Source organism: Netta rufina, assembly GCF_964035555.1.
Source record: "Netta rufina genome assembly, chromosome: 17".
NCBI lineage: Eukaryota > Metazoa > Chordata > Aves > Anseriformes > Anatidae > Netta > Netta rufina.
Genome location: NC_140141.1, coordinates 13,850,050 through 13,860,304, shown reverse-complemented (window position 1 = coordinate 13,860,304; position 10,255 = coordinate 13,850,050). Strand labels below are relative to the sequence as shown.

Sequence of the window (10,255 nt, the reverse complement as noted above, 5' to 3'; positions counted from 1 at the left end):
GTGAGGCCACGCCCCCCTCGGCCTGCCGCCCGCCCCCCTCACGCTCAGAGGCGAAGTCTCGCGAGAGTTGCGTTGGCACCGCCCGCTGCTCTGAGGCGAAGCCGTGAGGGGAGGCGGGGCCGGGCCCCGCCCCGGGAGTGAAAAGCACAAATAAAAGGGAATAAATCCAATAAATCGCACATTTCTCCCTATATTCGTGTCCCGCCTCAGCTCACTGCCACCCCCCCGCGCTCCAGCAGAAGGCAGGGGCAGCTTTAGTGACAAAACTCTTTATTGTGCGCAGGTACAAAAAGGGAGCACCCCTCACGCAGCACGGGGGGGGGCGCCGTGAAGCGCTTACAAAGCTACCGCAAACAAGCAAATAAATGATTTTCTGGGGGAATCAACCCAAAACATTCATCAGCTGCAACAGGAGCACGGCCCCGTTACCACATGGCTGCAGTAGGCTGAAGGCAGAGCTCCTCCGGGCACCTTCCGAAGCATTACATGTAATTTCTTAATGCAGAGTTACACGGCTGCCACCTAAGCTTGGCGTGTGACAGAGGCTTCCTTTGCTTTATTCCTCACAAAGCTGCATAGGTGTCCTCCACCCGTGGGGGAGGCTGTTGTCCTTTAGGAGTTTTTCTGGGGGATTTTGATGGTTACCTGGAGAAAACAAAGTCACAATTCACCTTCCTGCAGCACCCCACTGAGGGGAGGCAGAGACAGGGGCCAGCCTGTCCCTGGTGGTGGTCACTGACGGGGTCAGGAGACCTGTCCTAAGAGGCAGGGATAGTTCAGAAGTGGTCCCTGCATCTCTCCAGAGGTTCCCCTGCTTGCCAGGAGCCATGCGAGCTCCCTGCCAGGCACATGCCGGAGGCCCTGACCCATTCCAGACCTCGTGCTGGATCACGAGCTGCAGGCAAACCACCTCAGCCCACGAGCTCCATCACCATTCAGACACTAAGCTGTGAGCAGACCAAGCACCAGCCCTTCTGCCTCGCCTTTCAGGAAGTTATTCAGCCTGTGGATTGCCCAACACCAGCAGTGCTGCTTGAGAGCAGCATTAAGGGCTGGGGGTCACTGCCCAAATTCCCCTTCCTGAGCACTAAGCACCCAGTTTTCATCTGCAAGTTTATACACACAAAAGCTTCCACCCCACTGACACACCCCCAGCACAGGTTCTCTCTCTCTGTCTCCACAAAATAAGCTGGCAGAGAAGCCAGCACGCTTCCACTCCTGACAGTGAGAGACAGCTAAACTGTGCCAAGTGGCACAGGCAATTGGTAATCTGTCAGTCAGGGCACGTACCCTTGCTTTCTAAAGCTGTACAAAACAAGACTAGCTTTCTGTTTTAAATGGTTACACAGAGTTTTGTCTGTGGTTACTTCAGAAGCGCTGCTCCAAGTTTGGTTCAAGCATTAGAAAGAACTGTGACTCCCAGGCCCATACCAGCAGGCACAGAGACAATTTGGAGCTACAGCAGAGGGCTGGCAAGTACTCACATAGGGGGATACTCACATTTTTCACCTCTACATATGCCTCCAGACCATATTCTCCCAGCTCTCGCCCGTTCCCAGATGCTTTGTAGCCACCAAATGGGGCTTGTGCACCAAACACATCATAGCAGTTCACCCTGAAAAGGAAAGCACGAGTTAAGCAGCTGCAGTTTCAGAACCGGGTAATAGAAGAGCTTTTTCCACAGCAAATGGACATCTCAGCTGTTTACAGCAGAGGGACGGATGAATTTCTAGACATGATTTCCCCACTTGTTAGCTATCTCAATCATCAGAATTAATCAATACCGGAACCTCATCTTTATCAGCCAGGAAGCAGAACACCATGAAATTAATTCGTGTCTTGCACCACACAAGCCCAGAGCCTTGCGGGAGCTGCTGTCATTGCCAACTGCAGTGCTTCAGTTCTGCTCCCCCGTCCCATTCACTAATTCACAATGAGAGCGTGGAAGCTTAATATTCCTAAATTTCACCCAAAATAGCACTGCAGTTGAAGGTCTGATGTTACATTCGGTGAGGTACTTGTATCCAAATTTGATCCAATTTGATCCAAAGCAGACAGGCCATCAGAGAGCAAGTGTAACAAGAAATCACAGTGCACAAGAAAGCTGCCAGCACTTTAGGGAGGGAAAAAAAAAAAGCATCAAGGCTCACCAAACTGTCCCAGCTCGCAGGGCCTGAGACACATAGTTAGCTTTGTCAAGGTCCTTCGTAAAGACTGCTGCTGCTAGACCATACTTGGAGTCGTTTGCTCTCTCAATTACTTCCTCAATTGTTTTGAACTTCAGAATCTGCATGACAGGCCCAAATATCTGCAAGACCCAAACAGAGCAAGTGAACAAGTGTGAAGTGGTCCCAAGAGAGGCTGTGGTTGATGCTGGAGCTGTGTGCGTATGTTGGAAGTTGCACAGGACGCTACATTCAAAGTATCAGTGTGTCACCTTCCATATTATGAAGCACCCAGCATGTAATTTGGAGGGAATTTTGCTGCGCTAACTTCCTAAAAAGCGCCAAGTTTCTCTTTCTATTCTCATTTCCTGAACGTCCCGTGCTTTCAGACCTGTTTTTTTCTCCACCAGCGGGTGCAAAGGGACAAAGAAGTGTGAAGCTGAGGGCAGGAAGGTGCCGCAGGTCTCACCTCTTCCCTGGCGATCGTCATGTTGTCCTGCACCTCTCCGAAGACAGTTGGCTGGATGAAGTAGCCTCTGTCTGCAGCAGGGCTGCCACCACACAGCAGCTTGGCTCCTTCCCGCTGCCCGGCACTGATGTAGCCAAGGATCTTCTTGTACTGCTCTTCGTCCACCTAAGAGCCATCGGGACAGACAGATCAGCTCGGTGTTTGCTGGGGGTAAAAAAGGGTTCGACTGCAGCCCCTCCGGCACACAGCTGGGCTCTGGCAGCTCCCCATTTCACTAAGCTGCCAAGCCAGCTTCAAAGGGAGATGAGGATTTTTAAGTGCCAGTTTCAAGGGGAGGTTTTGGAATAATCAGAACATTAATTAGCTTCTCCCTCCTGGCGGTAATGGGCACAGTTCAAAGGAGATGAACTGGGAGACTAGACAATACCTCTCGCCCTGACCTACTGATGCCCAGTGACTCAAAATCAGGATAATTTAATGAGATAACAGTTCCAGACATCTCCTGCTCTCACCTGAGGCCCCTGCTCCGTTTTAAAGTCAAACGGGTTTCCAACCACCCTGGACTTGGCCTTCTCAACGCTCCTCTCCACAAACTCTTGATATATATCTTCCTGGACGTATGTTCGGGATCCGGCACAGCAGCACTGCCCTTGGTTGAAGAAGAGGGCAAAGTGGGCTTGATCCACAGCCCAGTCCACTAGATGGGGGAGAAGAGAGAAACAAAACCAGCCCAAGTCAGTAAGTGACTTTTTTTAAACTATTATCACGCCAGCTACTGGAGCATCAGTGACACAAGGTCCTTTCTGATGGTATTTTCTATGCTTTGGTAGTTAGATACAGATTTAATCAGCATAAAGACCCATTAGAGTATCCCATAATGGACAAAAAAAAATCTGATCTGAGGTGAATTCTAGTTCTTATTTGAAATTAACAGATAATAAAGATGAGTTAGTTTGGATCTGGTAGAATTTCCGTCCTTTCTAAGGCATTTGGTTCATCCAGATCAAAAATGAACTTATATGCAAGAGATGAGAGAACCAGAACTGCATAACAATAAAAAAGGGGGAGGTAAGCACTAAGAGAAGAAAAACAGAACTGAGAAAGCTGAAGGAAGATACAGAAACAATTCTCATCTGCTGATAACTGAGCTTCTCCCCAGTCCTGGGAAAGAAGTGGGAGTGAAGAAGCCCTGCTACACAAACACGGCAGCTGCAGCAGGAGGCACAGAGACTTCATGGAGAGAAACCAGCCAGGTGGTGTCAGAGCTGGGGACACACGACGGAGGAGAGGTTTCTTTCTCCCTCCAGCTCTGCTTGCAGAAAGCCAGCGTGACACACACAGACCAAACGCTCTGCCAGCGGGTGCTTACTGTCGGCATCAGACATGATGATGTTTGGACTCTTCCCTCCGAGCTCCAGCGTCACCCGCTTCAGGTTACTCTCTGCTGCAGCCTTCTGGATCAGGTGCCCAACCTGCAGCAGGAGAAGAGGCGTTAGGGACTGCCCCCAGCCCGCATAACACCCGGCAGGGCGGCTGGTTTTAGGTCCCAGTCAGCAGTTTAGCAGTAATCCCTTCACGGTCAGGGCTTTACGGGAAGTCCTCCTAGAGTTTCACCTCTGGCACAAAGCAGATCAAGGAAGACAATAGGAAATACTCTGAAGAAAGCACCTGAAAAGAGTCTTAGGCAAAGGAAAATTCAACGCCATGCTGTAAAGGCAGCTGTATGTCTTGAAGGAAGTTGTAGAAGGCAACACACCTCCGGTATTCGTACAAAAGAAGCCATACAGGAATGAGATGATCTTTATGTTGATCTTTATGTCCCAAGGGCTTAAAGGTAAAGGTCCCCCCTTACCTCTGTGGAGCCCGTGAAGGCCACTTTATCTACGTCCATGTGGGAAGAGATGGCAGCCCCCGCAGTGGGCCCGTAGCCGGGGATGATGTTCACCACGCCTGGGGGGAATCCGGCCTGCAGGTTCACAGCAGGAGAGGGCAACGTTATTCCTTCCGTAAATCAAGGATTTCACCCACATTCAGCTGTTGGTAACGCTCTGATATGCCTCCCACAAAGAACAGAGCCTTTCCTAGCTCATTTCTTTTCCCAGGTCTTCAGCTTTAACGCTTAATTTCCAAGAAGCAGAACAATTCCTCGCCCCACCCTGCACCCTAAACATGGCTGGGAGCTCTATATTATTTCAGCTTTTATTTTAGCACATATTTGAGCTTTCTAATCACCCTGAAGTTTATTCAGCTGAACCTCGGAGTCCTTCCCTAAATCAATGAGGACGTTCTCTGCACGTGCATTAATGAAGATGAAGGTGTTTGAATGCTGTGGGTTTTTTTTTTTTTTACTGACCCAAACTCTAAGATACCCAAACCCTAAGATATCCAAGGCAATCTGGCATTTCTCCAGACCAGACAGCCCTTTTCTGTTCCTGTCACATTACCCCAAACTCCAGCAGTGCTGGCGAGTCGGCTGATGGAAACCCAGCCCTTCCCTCACCTCCTTGATCAGGTTTGCTACGTAGAGGGCACTCAGGGGGGTTTGCTCGGCCACTTTCATCACGATCACATTCCCAGTAGCCAGGGCAGGCCCCAGTTTCCACGCCTGCATCAACAGCGGGAAGTTCCACTGGAAAAGAAGAAGAAATTTGCTGAGCTTGCAGGTTCCAATTACCGAGCTTTATTCAAATCTGTAGGTGCAGCACCTATGGAAGCAGCCTCTGAACCTTCCCTAGCTGCGGTTTTTGGCTCCTTTTCAGGCACTGTCTTCTGCTTGCCCAGGAAAACTGTACTGACGTGTGAAGCCTCTCAGTACCACTGCGAAACCACAGCTTTTTTGGAATTAATCCTTTACCCTCCATTTAGCCATTAATATTTTTTTTTCATGTTTTGAAAGAAACCCTTTGTAATGTCAGGGCAGCGCTTGCAGACCGGCGAGGCATTTCCATTCAGCTCTTGTGCAATGCAGACACAAAACCCGTGCAAACACAGCGTGCAACAACCAGAACGTGGCTGCTCCTACAAGCAGGTATCACCCTCCATGGATCGTTGCATCCACGGGGCCTTGCTGTTGCCAAACCTCGTTGCCCTGCTTGCTGCCAGTTACAGAAACAAGACCAGTTACATAAAACTGAGCTTTGCATGCTAGCTCTCTATTTCCTCATCACACAGACTACCACCTGGCATTAAAAACAGAAGTCTAAACTTAACTGTGGCTCTGAGCTAATGAAGGGGCTAATTTTTATTTATTTATTTTTGCAGCTGATACAAAATAAATCTTACCCATACCCCATGAAATCAACAAGTAGGTCTGTGCTGCCAGAGCAAAGTAGCAGCCCTCCCAGCTGGAGCGAGGATCATGTTATTTTTAGCATTGGAAGGAAGCAGCGCTTCAAACAGCCTTGCATTTTAAGATATCTCCTCGTTGTAACACTCAGTTCCTGACATTTTTCAGGACCTATTGATACATTTTACTGACCGGGATTATCTGTCCACAGACTCCCACGGGCTCATGTCTCGTGTAGCAGAAGAAGTCCCCGTCTAAAGGGATGGTTTTGCCGTGGAATTTATCAGCCCAGCCTGCAAAGTACCTGGCAACAAGAAAGTTTTGCTCACTGAACTGAACAACAGAAAACAAGAAAGATTCCCCCCAGCTGTTTGCTTTCCTCCCTTCTTCTGTCACTTCATACAGCGCACCCTAATGCAAGTATTTCCCAGGAAGGTGATTTTAAGAGTGGACAGTAAATGCAAACTTTTGTCTCGCATGTTTGCCAGCAATTTGTATGGCATCTGGTGTGTCACTCCTGCACCCGACCAAAGCTTACTCCATTTGTGTAAGTTCTGCATGTGGTCAGAGAGCAACAGACACATAACAAGAGCCCTTTGGAAAAAATCTCAGGAAGAAAATTCCTTTTGTTTGTACTTAACCAAAAAAAAAAAGGTAAGAAAGAGATGGAAACAGAGACTGAAAGGGCCAGATAATACCAAGGGGTCGAAACCAGCCTGAATCAGAGGCATCAGAGGCTCAGCTTCCACAGGCAGCCGAGCAGGAGCGTGGGGCACAAAGCGACCACACTGTCAGCACAGCCTCCGTGCCTACCTGAGACATTTGACCACCATGTCCAGATCCACCAGGTAGGAGATGGAGTAGGGTTTACCATTATCCAGAGTTTCCAGCGCCTACAAAAGACATTGAATCACAGAATCACAGAATTTCTAGGTTGGAAGAGACCTCAAGATCATCGAGTCCAACCTCAGATTGGAGAGATTGCCTGAAGCACGGGATAGGAAAAAAAATCACACATCTAGATTTCGATTTGATTCTCAAGACCCAAGACTACTTCCCAAGACCACCTCCCTGTCCCCTGCAGCTGGGGCTGACGTCCTCGCCGCACCGATGGGTGCCCACCACCCGTCTCTGCCCCGGCTGAGGGCCCACGGAGCGCGATACGCACCGCCAGGTAAGCCCGGTCCCTCTCAATCAGGTCAGCCAGGCGATTCAGCAGCTTCCCGCGGTGAGAAGCATCCATCCTCCTCCAGGGCGAGCCCAGCTGGAAAGCTGCCCTGGCTGCCTTAACAGCCTTGTCCACATCGGCCTGTAGAGGAGCCCAGGAAAGGCGGGTGAGGAAGGAGCAACCAGCTCCCGCCTCCCTCTCCCAGCACAGCTGATGTCCTCCCTGGGCTCCAGGAGGAAACACCACCTGTGCCTCTTATTTCAGCTATGTGGAGTGCAAATATTGACGTTATTTCTGCAATATCATCTGCTGGGTTAATATTTTCATTGTAGAACAAGGCAAGGAAAGAGCTCTAGAAGTCTGCTTTGACGCTCTTTCGGGGTTTTATTTCACCAGCACAGTCTAAAGCACTTTTTTCCTTGATCAAGTGTCTCTAACCCCTCATTTTGTCCAGTCAGGACATTAATTTGGTTTTAGTTGTTCTTCTGTTCTGGCTTGCTGTAATGGTCTCACCAAGACAAGCCGCTGTGCCATGGGCGAGCAAACAACAAAGGGTTCCCTCACTCACCCCTCCCCTGGGGAATACAGACGAGTTTCCAGCCTGGAGGATGAGCCCCAAATTGCTGGGAAACAAAACCTTGCTCTGCCACAGACTCCCAGGAGGGCCTTGCATAGAGCACAGGGCAATTATACGGCTGCTCCCAACCCTTTCTCTTTCATTTCTTAACTTCCCCAGGCTGGGGACAGTCTCCCACTCCACGTGTGCAGCACGGGGAGGCCGTTCAGGCACCACTGCCCTTCTGCCTCCTCTCCTGCCGTGACTCTGGGTCACGCTCCCACCACAGCAAGGGGCTCAGCATTCACCCCTGCCTGGCCCAGCAGCTCCCACCCATGGCTGCTCCTCCCAGCCCAGGCTCCACTCCACGCTGTCTGCTCCTCCCCACCCTTTCCAGTCCCAGCTTGCCACTGGGAAGAGGCAAAACCGGAGGGTTTTGCGAGAGCCGTGCTGGGGAAGGACAGCAGCAGCCCTGCACGTGGCATCGGTGCAGGTCAGCCGCTCCGCGATCCCTGCGTGCTGCAAACAAACAGATCTCAGAGGGAATATTTACCTTATCACCCTCGGCAACCTGGCAGATAACTTCTCCTGTCGCGGGGTTGATAGTTGGGAAGGTTTTCTTACTGACTGCATCGTGCCACTCATTATTTATGAAAATCTGTAAGGAAGGCAGCAAAACAGGGTCACGCCTCGGAGGCAAACCGAGGGGAATCGCTGGGAGCTTTTATTTGTTTGCTGGCTTCTCAGCAGGCTGCTTAACTCAAGGGGCTCAGCTTGCGGGGGCTCCAAAACCACACGGATCTGGAGGCGATGTTCTGGCCCAGACGGAACAGCAGCTGCCAGCCAACAAAAAGGATCCACACCGCGGCAGTTCCCCTCTCATCGGGTCCTTCCAAAGCCCTGGGGAGCCTCGGGCAGCGGCACTGAGCCCGTTTCACCCGCGGCACTGGGGCTGCATCGCCCCCAGCAGCCGGTGCCAGGCAGCCCGGGGAGCTGCGGGGACTTTGCTCGGGCACGGCCGGGTCCGGGGCAGCGGGGTCGGCCTGAGGCGGGCCTGCTCTCGCCGAGCTCCGAGCCACGGCCGCGGGGAAGGAGCGCCCGGCCCGTGTCGCGACACCCACCTATATCGGGACAACCACCCATATCGGGACACCCACCTATATCGGGACACCCACCCATCTGTGTCGGGACGCCGGCCAAGCCACATAGGAACACCCACCTATGTCGGGACACCCCCAGCCGTGTCGGGACACCCCCCTATGTCGGGACACCCCCCCAGCCATACGAGACACCCACTTACATCGGGACACCCACAGCCGTGTCGTGACAGCCCCCCACCTTCCCCCCAGCCTGCCCGCCCCCCTAGGCCGACCCTACCTTGTTGTAGGCGATCTCGGGGCGCGGGTTGGGCGCGGGGATGGGCGAGGCGGCGGCGGCGGCCGAGAGCGGAGCCCCCGGGCGGGCCGGGCCCCGGCAGAGCCGGGAGGAGCGCAGCAACAGCCGCAGCATCGCCGCCACCGCCAGCACCGAGTACGCCACGCGCCACGCCCCCGTTGCGTGGCCACGCCCCCCTCCCATTCATCACCACGCCCCCTTTCCATTCATAACCGCGCCCCCTTTCATTCATAACCACGCCCCCTTCGTTCATCACCACGCCCCCTCCATTCATCACCACGCCCCCGCCAATCATAACACGCCCTCTCGCCTCGCCCCGCCCCCCCCCGCACGTGCAGCGCGTGGCACGCGGCGCGGCCGCCACGAGGTTCTGGCCGCTCCGGGCGCTCCCCCCCCACCGGGTCCCGGCGGCTCCAGCCCAGCCCCGTTCGTGGGTTTCGCACCGAGGGGACGTCCCCGGGGAGCCGCAGCCTCCGAGGCTCGGGCTGGGACCCCGCTTGCTGCAGGATGAGGCGGCGGGAGGCGTAAAGGCAGCTGCAGGCTCCTGGAGTCCTCCTTCAGAGCCCAGCGCCTGGGGGAGGTCGGGTTTCATCCTGCGGCTCCAGCAGGCGCGGCTCAGGTTGCAAAGGCTCCCCTGCAGCCACATGGTCTTGGTGCTCTCCTGCTGCTCCCCTTGTTCCCCTGGCAGCAGGGACGCTGAAATAAGGTGGTTTTGTGGAATTGGGCTGTGGGAGTGCGCCCGTGCTGGAGGAGCCAGCAGCAGGAATCGCCACCCACGCGTCAGTGCAAGGGCGCTGCCAGGCCAGTGGGCAGCTCAGAGGTGGCAGAAGCTGCAAGCACACAACCCGCTGTCCCCAGCAGAGTTTCCAACCAGAGCAAAACGGGCAGAGGATACCGAAGAGTTGAACTTTTTAATCTAGTGAATTCCAACAATTATGTCCAGCACTTGAATTAATACCAGAGAACATGAAAAGAGCCCAGGAATTACCACGATCACAAGCCCCCAGTCCTCCCTGCTGCTGGTCTGTGTGGAGCACTGAAAGCCCCCACTGGTCTACGTCACCCCTGATCCTCAGGGAAACCCAGAGAGATCCACCACAGCCCTGGGGCCATGGAGTCCTCCCCGTTCCTCCCAGCTCCAGGGGCTCCCCAGAAGCCAGAGTCCTCCAGGAGTTCCCCACCACTGGAGCCCCAGCACCCACGGGGTGCTGGAGAT

The 10,255-nt window shown here is 53.3% G+C and overlaps 1 protein-coding gene across 1 annotated transcript; it reads right to left on the bottom strand.

The window, feature by feature from the left end:
* Positions 1–253: 253 nt before the first annotated feature.
* ALDH2 (aldehyde dehydrogenase 2 family member) lies at positions 254–9,207 on the bottom strand. Its single transcript, XM_084297491.1, has 13 exons — positions 9,022–9,207; positions 8,198–8,302; positions 7,089–7,229; positions 6,734–6,813; positions 6,113–6,224; positions 5,135–5,263; positions 4,487–4,600; positions 4,004–4,106; positions 3,147–3,331; positions 2,635–2,799; positions 2,151–2,308; positions 1,501–1,615; positions 254–645 (listed from the first exon to the last, which is right to left on the bottom strand). Exons 1-13 carry the CDS (start codon positions 9,151–9,153, stop codon positions 613–615), a joined length of 1,572 nt encoding a protein of 523 aa, XP_084153617.1. The 5' UTR covers positions 9,154–9,207; the 3' UTR covers positions 254–612.
* Between the last annotated feature and the right edge of the window lie 1,048 nt (positions 9,208–10,255).